A 13,055-nucleotide genomic window follows, 5' to 3' on the forward strand; every position below is an offset into this window, starting at 1 on the left:
ACTTGGTGCAGCCATACGGTTATAGGTTGCCAGTATAATAATGAAATGACAGTAAGCTGCTTAAATGTTAGGTTAGCACCAGAACAGAATACCCATCTCAGAATGACAAGCTTACAATTTACACATTAAGATTTGTGATATCTGTACCAGACTTGTACCAGAGTTATATATTATTAAATGACGGGATACATGTAGTATTTATATCAGAGGAGGTACTGTTATTTTTCAAACAGTTCTAATATAAGATTTTTCTAATTATAAAGGAAATTATCTCAGAAAAAGAGACAATGTAAAACTTCAAACGTTTCTAGTAAATGAATATTTAACTATATAAATAAATATGGTATGTATGGTGTATATATATATAATGTGTGTGTGTACATATGTATTTATATGTGTAGACATATATTTAAGTGCATTGGAGCCCTTTGCAGTCAAGTAGTGGAAAACATGAAAAATCATATTTATGTAATATTCATATTTAATATGTTTAACTATGTATTCATTGTAAATATGTTATACTCCAATGTTCTTTGCATACGTTTTTTTAAAATAGATCTTCCTATGTATATCCATACCTCTGTGCGGAAGTCTTAGGCCACCATTAGATTTGTTGTTTTAGCAAAGTTTTAATGACCATCCATATTTATTTTTCAGTCTCTTTATTAAGATACAAACAGAAAATACAGGAAATATGTATACATAAAAAAACACAATTTTCAGAACAAAATGGCTTCTTCAGCAAAAGTCGGTATTTAGTGTAATCTCCCTTGGCACTTAGCACATCTTGAACTCTTTTGGGGAGACTGTCCTGAAGTTTTCAGAAGTAATCTTCTGGTATATTATACCAGGCTTCTTTCAGCACTTCCCAGAGTTCTTCTTTAGATTTATATTCTCTTTTATTTCTTTCTCTGTCCAGGTGATCCCATACTGCATCTATAATATTCAGCTCTAGACTCTGTGGAGGCCAGTCCATGCCTGCAGTGTTTTATTAGCTGCTTTTCTCTCTAAATATGATTTCACTGCATTAGCAGTGTGCTTGGGATCATTATCATTCTGAAAAATAAAACCATTCCCAATTAGGCGCTTTCCAGAAGGAATGGCATGATAAATGTAAACCTGTCTGTACTTTTCAGCATTCATGATACCATCAATTCGGACAATATTGCCAATACCATTGGCAGAAATGCAGCCCCAAACCAGGACAAACCCTCCACCAGGTTTCACTGAATGCCTCAAGCACTCATTCTTCCATCCCTCCCTAACTCTTGCAGCTCGCAGGGGTTTATGGGAAGAGTTTAGCAGCCCAGAGGCCAGTCATAATCATTGAGTGTGTGCTTGTGGGTAGGGACTTTTTTAGGACATTGGATCAGCAATCGAGCGTTGTCAGGGATTCACTTTGGGATCTTCATCACCAGGATTCAAGGTTTTATTCATCGCTTGCCAAGCGCCACAGGAGACGTCATCCATCCCGCGACTGCAGAGTGGGATTGCCTGCAACCTTAGTGGAGGTGTATTCCCACGAGTGAGACTGGAACTGACTGGGTACATACATCTGGAGCCATAATCGAAAAGGATCCGGGTGGATATATAGCAGTCGGCTTTTGATATGTACAGACCGCTATAACATCTTTTGAGTGTTTATTTGTTGCATGTTATTTAACCAATAAAATTTTTTATACTGCACTTGAGTCCGCGCTTCTCTCCTTCTATCATTTACAGTGCATTTTGTTGGGGACAGTGGAGTTCACCCGTGTTTGGAGGAGCAGCGTGACTACACCTGATTTATAAGCATTTTTGTATCACCTTATATATGGCATCTACATGCTGTAAGTAAGCAATATACAGACTGTGATTTTTCCTATTGATGGACTTTCTTTGTACTTTCCTAATATTATCATCGTGCTTGTATCTGTTATTTGTTGTGTATTCATAATGCCTGTTTAGTTTGACAATTATTGCCTGGAATATTATTGCATTGTGTGCATATACATATCTGTATATTCTTTCTCTATTAGCGCCCGGTTGTGTGTAACTAGATACACACTTTCCTTTTTTGTCATATTAAAACTAGTAAACGTTTAAATTCAGTTTTTAAACCTCATGTAGTTATTCCTGAGGTTTTTCCAGTTCCTGATGCTATTTCAGATGTAATTTCTAGGGAATGGAATAGACTGGGTACCTCTTTTACTCCTTCTTCAAGGTTTATGAAACTGTACCCTTTGCCGTCTGATAGATTGGAGTTTTGGGAAAAGATCCCCAAAGTTGATGGGGCCTTCTCTACTCTTGCTAAACGTACTACTATTCCTACGGCAGATAGTACTTCTTTTAAAGATCCTTTAGATAGGAAACTTGAATCTTATCTAAGGAAGGCTTATTTATGTTCAGGTCATCTTCTTAGGCCTGCTATTTCTTTGACTGATGTTGCAGCTGCTTCAACTTTTTGGTTGGAAACCCTAGCGCAACAAGTATCAGATCATAATGTGTATAGCATTGTTAAGCTAATTCAACATGCTAATAATTTCATTTGTGATGCCATTTTTGATATCATTTGAATTGATGTCAGATATATGTCTTTAGCTATATTAGCTAGAAGAGCTTTATGGCTTAAATCTTGGAATGCTGATATGACTTCTAAATCAACGTTGCTATCTCTCTCTTTCCAAGGTAATAAATTATTTGGTTCTCAGTTGGATTCAATTATTTCAACTGTCACTGGGGGGAAGGGAGCTTTTTTGCCTCAGGATAAAAAATCTAAGGGTAAATTTAAGGCTGCTAACCGTTTTCGTTCCTTTCGACAAAATAAGGAACAGAAACCTGATCCTTCCCCTAAGGGAACGGTTTCCAATTGGAAGCCTTCTTCAGTCTGGAATAAATCCAAGCCATTTAAAAGATCTAAATCAGCCCCCAAGTCCGCATGAAGGTGCAGCCCTCATTCCAGCTCAGCTGGTAGGGGGCAGACTAAACATTTTTCTAGGATGTTTGGATCAATTCAATCCAAAATCATTGGATTTAGAACATTGTTTCTCAAGGGTACAGAATAGGTTTCAAAGTAAGACCGCCTGTGAGAAGTTTATTTCTCTCACGCATTCCAGTGAACCCAGAAAATGCAAAAAGCTTACTTCTAGTGGAGTTAATGCTCGAGCAGGAGCGCAAAATACAGCTCCACTCGTAATACAGCTCTACATTGACATTTTAGAGTCATATTTTCACACTATGGTCTATTTTGCTTATACTATGCATTCCCTCACTTCTTGCAATCTGTTTTTTACACTCTAAACTTGTTAGTTTCATTTTAAGGTTGGTGTATTTTTATGGGCACATCAAAAATCTTGACATTTTCTTTGTTCTTTATTTTTATCTATCCAAAAAAAAAATATTTTAAATGTATTTTGTTTTAAATGTTACATGTGTGTATATTTCTTTCATGTAATTGGCAAGAGTCCATGAGCTAGTGACGTATGGGATATACATTCCTACCAGGAGGGGCAAAGTTTCCCAAACCTCAAAATGCCTATAAATAGACCCCCCACCACACCGACAATTCAGTTTTACAAATTTTGCCTCCTATGGAGGTGGTGAAGTTTGTACTAGATTTCTATGTTGATATGCGCTTCTCAGCATGCTGAAGCCCGGTTCCTCTCAGAGTGCAGTGAATGACAGAGGGATGTGAAGGGGGTATTACCTATTGAAGCGGGGATGTGAAGGGGGTATTACCTATTGAATGCAATGGTCATCCTAACGGGGATCTATTTCATAGGTTCTCTGTTATCGGTTTAGAGATTCATCTCCTACCTCCCTTTTCAGATCGACGATATACTCTTATATCCCATTACCTCTGCTGATTCTCGTTTCAGTACTGGTTTGGCTATCTACTTTATGTAGATGAGTGTCTTTTGGTAAGTATGTTTTCCTTTATTTAAGACACTCTCAGCTATGGTTTGGCACTTTATATGTAAAGTTCTAAATATAATGTTTGTACTTATATTTGCCATGATTCAGGTTTATCAGTATATTTCCTTTTTCCAGACTGTCAGTTTCATTTGGGAAATGCACATAAAAAAAAAAATTCTTACCTGAAATTTTCAAATTGACTTTCTTCTAAATTGCGGGCTGTTAGGCTCGCGGGTGCGCAAAATGCTATAATTTATTGCGTCATTCTTGGCGCGAGACTTTTTTGGCGCGAGATTTACGTTTGTTTACATATTTTCGTCATTTCCGGCATCTTAGTTGGCGCCGAGAATTTTCACGTAGTTGCGTCATCTATGAAGCTCGTGTTTGTTGCAGACGTTTTTGGCGCCAAAAATATTTTGTCAGTTGTGGGCATTATACTTTTGACATTATTTAAGTCTAAATTTATTTTTGCTTCTGGTTTCCAGAGGCTTATTTTGTTTGCATTTTTTCCCATTCCTGAAACTGTCATATAAGGAAATTGATCATTTTGCTTTATATGTTATTTTTTCTCTTACATATTGCAAGATGTCTCAATCTGATCCTGTTTCAGAATCCACTATTGGAATCTTGCTGCCTGATGTCGGTTCTACCAAAGCTAAGTGCATTTGTTGTAAACTTGTGGTAACTGTACCTCCGGCTGTATTCTGTGATAGTTGTCATGACAAACTTTTACATGCAGACAATATTTCCATTAGTAGTAATCCATTACCTGTTGTTATTCCTTCAACATCTAATGCTCAGGATATTCCTGTTAATGTGAGAGAATTTGTTTCCAATTCTATTCAGAAGGCTTTGTCTGTCATACCACCTTCTAATAAACCTAAAAGGTCTTTTAAAACTTCTCATAAAATTGATGAATTTTTAAATGACCGACAACATTCTGATTTATCTATCTCTGATGAGGATCTATCTGGTTCAGAAGATTCTGCCTCAGATATTGACACTGACAAATCTTCATACTTATTTAAAATGGAGTATATTCGTTCCTTATTGAAAGAGGTGTTGATTGCATTAGATATGGAGGAGACTAGTCCTCTTGATATTAAAACTAGTAAATGATAGAAGGGGAGAAGCGCAGACTCAAGTGCAGTATAAAAAGTTTTATTGGTTATTGGGCTGCTAAACTCTTCCCATAAACCCCTGCGAGGTTGCAGCTCGCAGGGGTTTATGGGAAGAGTTTAGCAGCCCAGAGGCCAGTCATAATCATTGAGCGTGTGCTTGTGGGTAGGGACTTTTTTAGGACATTGGATCAGCAATCGAGCGTTGTCAGGGATTCACTTTGGGATCTTCATCACCAGGATTCAAGGTTTTATTCATCGCTTGCCAAGCGCCACAGGAGACGTCATCCATCCCGCGACTGCAGAGCGGGATTGCCTGCAACCTTAGTGGAGGTGTATTCCCACGAGTGAGACTGGAACTGACTGGGTACATACATCTGGAGCCATAATCGAAAAGGATCCGGTGAATATATAGCAGTCGGCTTTTGATATGTACAGACCGCTATAGCATCTTTTTAGTGTTTATTTGTTGCATGTTATTTAACCAATAAAAATTTTTATACTGCACTTGAGTCCGCGCTTCTCCCCTTCTATCATTTACAGTGCATTTTGTTGGGGACAGTGGAGTTCACCTGTGTTTGGAGGAGCAGCGCGACTACACCTGATTTATAAGCATTTTTGTATCACCTTATATATGGCATCTACATGCTGTAAGTAAGCAATATACAGACTGTGATTTTTCCTATTGATGGACTTTCTTTGTACTTTCCTAATATTATCATCGTGCTTGTATCTGTTATTTGCTGTGTATTCATAATGCCTGTTTAGTTTGACAATTATTGCCTTGAATATTATTGCATTGTGTGCATATACATATCTGTATATTCTTTCTCTATTAGCGCCCGGTTGTGTGTAACTAGATACACACTTTCCTTTTTTGTCATATTAAAACTAGTAAACGTTTAAATTCAGTTTTTAAACCTCATGTAGTTATTCCTGAGGTTTTTCCAGTTCCTGATGCTATTTCAGATGTAATTTCTAGGGAATGGAATAGACTGGGTACCTCTTTTACTCCTTCTTCAAGGTTTAAGAAACTGTACCCTTTGCCGTCTGATAGATTGGAGTTTTGGGAAAAGATCCCCAAAGTTGATGGGGCCTTCTCTACTCTTGCTAAACGTACTACTATTCCTACGGCAGATAGTACTTCTTTTAAAGATCCTTTAGATAGGAAACTTGAATCTTATCTAAGGAAGGCTTATTTATGTTCAGGTCATCTTCTTAGGCCTACTATTTCTTTGGCTGATGTTGCAGCTGCTTCAACTTTTTGGTTGGAAACCCTAGCGCAACAAGTATCAGATCATAATGTGTATAGCATTGTTAAGCTAATTCAACATGCTAATAATTTAATTTGTGATGCCATTTTTGATATCATTAGAATTGATGTCAGATATATGTCTTTAGCTATATTAGCTAGAAGAGCTTTATGGCTTAAATCTTGGAATGCTGATATGACTTCTAAATCAACGTTGCTATCTCTCTCTTTCCAAGGTAATAAATTATTTGGTTCTCAGTTGGATTCAATTATTTCAACTGTCACTGGGGGGAAGGGAGCTTTTTTGCCTCAGGATAAAAAATCTAAGGGTAAATTTAAGGCTGCTAACCGTTTTCGTTCCTTTCGACAAAATAAGGAACAGAAACCTGATCCTTCCCCTAAGGGAACGGTTTCCAATTGGAAGCCTTCTTCAGTCTGGAATAAATCCAAGCCATTTAAAAGATCTAAATCAGCCCCCAAGTCCGCATGAAGGTGCAGCCCTCATTCCAGCTCAGCTGGTAGGGGGCAGACTAAACATTTTTCTAGGATGTTTGGATCAATTCAATCCAAAATCATTGGATTTAGAACATTGTTTCTCAAGGGTACAGAATAGGTTTCAAAGTAAGACCACCTGTGAGAAGTTTATTTCTCTCACGCATTCCAGTGAACCCAGAAAATGCTCAGGCTTTCCTGAAGTGTGTTTCAGACCTGGAGGTTTCTGGGGTAATTTTGCCAGTTCCTGTTCAGGAACAGGGTCTGGGGTTTTATTCAAATCTGTTCATTGTCCCAAAGAAGGAGAATTCTTTCAGACCAGTTCTGGACCTAAAAATTTTGAATCGTTATGTGAGAATACCAACATTCAAAATGGTGACTATAAGGACTATTCTGCCTTTTGTTCAGCAAGGGCATTATATGTCCACAATAGACTTACAGGATGCATTTCTTCATATTCCGATTCTTCCAGATCACCATCAGTTCCTGAGATTCTCTTTTCTAGACAAGCATTACCAATTTGTTGCTCTTCCTTTTGGCCTAGCGACAGCTCCAAGGATCTTTTCAAAGGTTCTTGGTGCCCTACTCTCTGTAATTAGAGAGCAGGGTATTGCGGTGTTTCCTTATTTGGACGATATCTTGGTACTTGCTCAGTCTTTACGTTCTGCAGAATCTCACACGAATCAACTAGTGTTGTTTCTTCGAAAACATGGTTGGAGGATCAATTTACCAAAAAGTTCTTTGACTCCTCAGACAAGGGTAACCTTTTTAGGTTTCCAAATAGATTTAGTATCCATGACTTTGTCTCTAACAGACAAGAGACCTCTGAAATTGGTTGCAGCTTGTCGGAACCTTCAGTTTCAATCGTTCCCTTCAGTAGCTATGTGCATGGAGGTTTTAGGTCTCATGACTGCAGCATCGGACGCAATCCCTTTTGCTCGTTTTCACACGAGACCTCTTTAGCTTTGTATGCTTAATCAATGGTGCAGGGATTATACAAGGATATCACAATTAATATCCTTAAATCCCAATGTTCGACTATCTCTGACTTGGTGGTTAGATCACCATCGTTTAGTTCAAGGGGCCTCTTTTGTACGTCCAACCTGGACTGTGATCACAACAGATGCGAGTTTTTCAGGTTGGGGAGCTGTCTGGGGATCTCTGACAGCACAGGGGGTTTGGAAATCTCAAGAGGCGAGATTACCAATCACTATTTTGGAATTCCGTGCGATTCTCAGAGCTCTTCAGTTTTGGCCTCTTCTGAAGAGAGAACCATTTATTTGTTTTCAGAGAGACAATGTCACAACCGTGGCGTATGTCAATCATCAAGATAGGACTCACAGTCCTCAAGCTATGAAAGAAGTATCTCGGATACTTGCTTGGGCGGAATCCAGCTCCTGTCTAATTTCTGCAATCCATATCCCAGGTATAGACAACTGGGAAGCGGATTTTCTCAGTCGCCAGACTTTACATCCCGGAGAGTGGTCTCTTCATCCAGATGTGTTTTTTCAGATTGTTCAGATGTGGGGGCTTCCAGAAATAGATCTGATGGCTTCTCATCTAAACAGGAAACTTCCCAGGTATCTGTCCAGGTCCAGGGATCCTCAGGCGGAAGCAGTGGATGCGTTGACACTTCCTTGGAGTTATCAACCTGCTTATATCTTTCCGCCTCTAGTTCTTCTTCCAAGAGTGATTTCCAAAATCATAATGGAGCGTTCGTTTGTGCTGCTGGTGGCTCCAGCATGGCCACACAGGTTTTGGTAGGCGGATCTTGTTCAGATGTCCAGTTGCCAACCTTGGCCACTTCTGTTAAGGCCAGACCTTCTATCTCAAGGCCTGTTTTTCCATCAGGATCTCAAATAATTAAATTTGAAGCTATGGAGATTGAACGCTTAGTGCTTAGTCATAGAGGTTTCTCTGACTCTGTAATTAATACTATGTTGCAGGCTCGTAAATCTGTGTCTAGAAAGATTTATTACCGAGTTTGGGAGACTTACATTTCTTGGTGTTCTCATAAATTCTCTTGACATTCTTTCAGAATTCCTAGAATTTTACAGTTTCTTCAGGATGGTTTAGATAAGGGTTTGTCTGTAAGTTCCTTGAAAGGACAAATCTCTGCTCTTTCTGTTCTGTTTCACAGAAAAATTGCTAATCTTCCTTATATTCATTGTTTTGTACAGGCTTTGGTTCATATCAAGCCTGTCATTAAATCAATCTCTCCTCCTTGGAGTCTTAATTTGGTTTTGAAAGCTTTACAGGCTCCTCCGTTTGAGCCTATGCATTCTCTGGACATTAAATTACTTTCTTGGAAAGTATTGTTCCTTTTGGCCATCTCTTCTGCTAGAAGAGTTTCTGAATTATCTGCTCTTTCTCGTGAGTCTCCTTTTCTGATTTTTCATCAGGATAAGGCGTTCTTGCGGACTTCATTTACATTTTTACCTAAGGTTGTGAATTCCAACAACATTAGTAGAGAAATTGTTGTCCCTTCTTTGTGTCCTAATCCTAAGAATTCTCTGGAGAGATCTTTACATTCTTTGTATGTGGTAAGAGCTTTGAAATATTATGTTGAAGCTACTAAAGATTTCAGAAAGACTTCTAGTCTATTTGTTATCTTTTCTGGTTGTATGAAAGGTCAGAAGGCTTCTGCCATTTCTTTGGCATCTTGGTTAAAGCTTTTGATTCATCAAACTTATTTGGAGTCAGGTAAATCCCCGCCTCAGAGGATTACGGCTCATTCTACTAGGTCAGTTTCCACTTCCTGTGCTTTTAAGAATGAAGCTTCTGTTGATCAGATTTGCAAAGCAGCAACTTGGTCTTCTTTGCATACTTTTACTAAATTCTACCATTTTGATGTTTTTTCTTCTTCAGAAGCAGTTTTTGGTAGAAAAGTACTTCAGGCAGCTGTTTCAGTTTGATTCTTCTGCTTATAATTTCATTTTTTTTTCATTATAAGATTAAAACTTTTGATTTGGGTTGCGGATTAATTTTTCAGCGGAATTGGCTGTCTTTATTTTTATCCCTCCCTCTCTAGTGACTCTTGCGTGGAGTGCCACATCTTGGGTATTTGCTATCCCATACGTCACTAGCTCATGGACTCTTGCCAATTACATGAAAGAAAACATAATTTATGTAAGAATTTACCTGATAAATTAATTTCTTTCATATTGGCAAGAGTCCATGAGACCCACCCTTTTTATGGTGGTTATGATTTTTTTGTATAAAGCACAATTATTCCAATTCCTTGTTGATGCTTTCGCTCCTTTCTTATCACCCCACTTCTTGGCTGTTCGTTAAACTGAATTGTGGGTGTGGTGGGGGTGTATTTATAGGCATTTTGAGGTTTGGGAAACTTTGCCCCTCCTGGTAGGAATGTATATCCCATACGTCACTAGCTCATGGACTCTTGCCAATTACATGAAAGAAATGAATTTATCAGGTAAATTCTTACATAAATTATGTTATTTTTCTAATGTAAGAAGCAGCGGTCATTAGACTATACAGGTGGCTGCTCTTTTTTAGTTCTTATGCACACTCTAGGATAAATATGAAACTAAGACAATAAAACATATAGAACGTTTAATAAAGTTTTATCTCAAACAATACAGTTCTCAGCAAGAAATATAATTAACCCCTTAACGACCATCCATTAAGGTTTTTTAAGGTCATAGTAGTGCGGGTCTCGCTGCGAGTGGCAGGTCCGCGCTATTATGACCTCCCTTTTGGCTGCAGGCATCAGCAGCGAGAGCACGCTATCAAAAGAGCAATCCCCATTCACGTACAGGGTACGTCGCTGGTCATTAAGGGGTTAATTATGCTTACTAGAAATGTATACTTGATGTGCCCCATGGTTTTAAACCCTCCAATTTTTTATTCAAGATTTCAAGAGAGAAATTTCAAGAGAGAAAAGGACACACAGTAGTGTGTTATCCAGTAGACCACAGTCTGCTATATTTCCTAGATGTAAGCAAAACTTATTCCAGAGAGAAAGAACTTTAGTTTTCAAATAATAATTAAACATGTGCAGAGAAGAAAAAAATAGTTTTGGACAAATCATTCATAATAAATTTTTTTTTTGTTAATTTCTGTAAATATTTGCTCATGGGTGTTGGTCACAATTTGTTTGTTAGAGAAAATAGCGGGTGAAGGTTCTTTTGATTGTTTTTTTTAATTGAGTTAGGACTTACAAACAACAAAATTGAAGCTTATATACTTATTGGCAGAGATGCACAGGCACACAATTTGTTTAGACAGAAAGATTTGTTTCAGATTTTTTTCCAATGTTGTTTGGCAGAATTTCGTTCATGTATGCATTTGTTTCAGCCCAATATTTTTACTTTGTGTTAGTTACTGTTATTTCCAATGGAAATAGCAAATATATACAATTAATATTAACCAAAAATCTTACATTATAGAATTTGAACAATTTAAAGAACCAATCCTTCAATGCTAACAGAACAAACACAGAATTTGAGTCAATGACTAGTCACAGAGTCACAGAAGTCACACAACTGCACGTTGTCAAAGTTATTGAAAATGTCTATATTCCCCTAATCTCCCACCTCCCTATGCTAGGTTAACACTTGATTGGAGAAGCCTTCATGACTAACATCCAACATTTAGTGCCTGACTGGAGGTCCCTATCATCAATCATTAGTAATACTAGGGCAGGATTGGATAGGGGACCAAGGATACATGAATATTCAGCCCCCCTGTACATAATTGCACACAACGGAGGTGATTAGCAAAACAATGCAGTTCCTTTCCCCCTTCCTACACCTTTTTTGGTACATGAATGAACACACAAATTAATAGTTTTGGTTACACAATTGTTCGTTCTTCATCCGTTTAGTTCAATGATGTATTGGCTGTATTGCATGACTCTCCAAATCAGCATACATTTGAATGCATATTTCTACTTATTGGCTGACACCAGAATCAGTCAACAGACAAGGACATTGCTAAATCGTTATTAAATAGTGTAAATATAAACTTTTTGTTGAGTGCATTTTTGTGTTCACATTTATTAATTTCAGATGGATTGACTCTACAGGCAATGACACAGTGTCCCTTACCATATAAAGGCAGATGCTTTCTGCCCCCTAGTTGCAGCTCCCGCTGTCTAAGCTGACAGCAGGGACCGCAACATGTGCCTCTGTGCTGGATGTAGTTACGCAATGTGTGACTTGGTACCTATGACCATTTGGTGCAAGGGGTTAAATAAAGACTGATTTGGATACCTTATATCAGGTGTCACTAAGCAGAAAACATGAAGCTATAATGGGTCAATGAGGCCTAATAAGGCTGAAACAGCTGTCCATATGTGATTTCCTTTGCTGCACCCTTCAATCTCTGCTATGCTTAACAACTGGCCAGAGCAGTATTGCACCAGCATAAGAGAATCTGATATTAAAGGGATACTGAACCCAATTATTTTCTATTATGATTCAGATAGAGCATGCAATTTTAAGCATCTTTCTAATTTACTATTTGGTTCAGCACCTTGGTAGCGCTTGCTGATTGGTGGCTAAATGTAACCACCAAACAATAAGCACTATTCAGGGTGCTGAAACAAAAAGGTTCCAGCTCGTAAGCTCTTTCAAATAAAGATACTTAGAGAACTAAGAAAAATTGATAATAGGAGTAAACTAGAAAGTTGCTTAAAATTGCATGCTCTATCTGTATCATGAAAGAACAAATGTGGGTTCAGTATCTCTTTAAAGTCCTTTGCTCCAGTGAGATCACTGGTAGCTCAAGCCTTCTGTGGAGGGCCGTACAGATGTGATCTACTGAGTGTCAGAAATAGTAAAGAATACATTCTAGATCCCAGTAAATTGTATTACCTTTTTCCTTGTCATGAGTTTTTCAGTCTCTGAGGATGTCATTGATTCTATGCTCTCGGCATCCATCAATTGAGAAGGACTGTCTTTTGCAGGGTTATGGTTTTCCATGTCTACAAACATAAGGATACATTTATACAAGAAGCAGGTAGCTACACCAATATCTCATTACTCTGGCACAGATAAGGTTTCCCAAACCTTTTTATGGAATAGAAAAATAGGCAAGTCCAGTCTCATCAATTAGAAGACTTTTGTTAGACATGGGAACCAAAACATTTTATGGATGTTTCAACACCACACTGGGCTCCTAGTCACGTGTCCCTGGGCTTAATAAAGCTAATTGTATTGATGGGCCTGGAATTATCTACAAATGTATTAGTAGTGTCATGCAATATTCTGGAAAATACATTTTAAAGGGATATAAAACCCAACATTTTTCTCAGATAATTTTCCAATTCATGT

General features: G+C 38.0%; 1 protein-coding gene across 1 annotated transcript in view; it reads right to left on the minus strand.

The window, feature by feature from the left end:
- The window catches only part of LOC128652383 (tyrosine-protein phosphatase non-receptor type 22-like), a 180,430-nt gene that overhangs the window by 23,881 nt on the left and 143,494 nt on the right, over nt 1-13,055 (minus strand). Inside the window, exon 20 of the mRNA XM_053705321.1 lies at nt 12,597-12,706. Coding sequence (XP_053561296.1) covers nt 12,597-12,706 — 110 coding nt within the window. The remainder of the gene's footprint in view (nt 1-12,596; nt 12,707-13,055) is intronic.

The sequence above is a fragment of the Bombina bombina genome, chromosome 3 (assembly GCF_027579735.1).
Source record: "Bombina bombina isolate aBomBom1 chromosome 3, aBomBom1.pri, whole genome shotgun sequence".
NCBI classification, from domain to species: domain Eukaryota; kingdom Metazoa; phylum Chordata; class Amphibia; order Anura; family Bombinatoridae; genus Bombina; species Bombina bombina.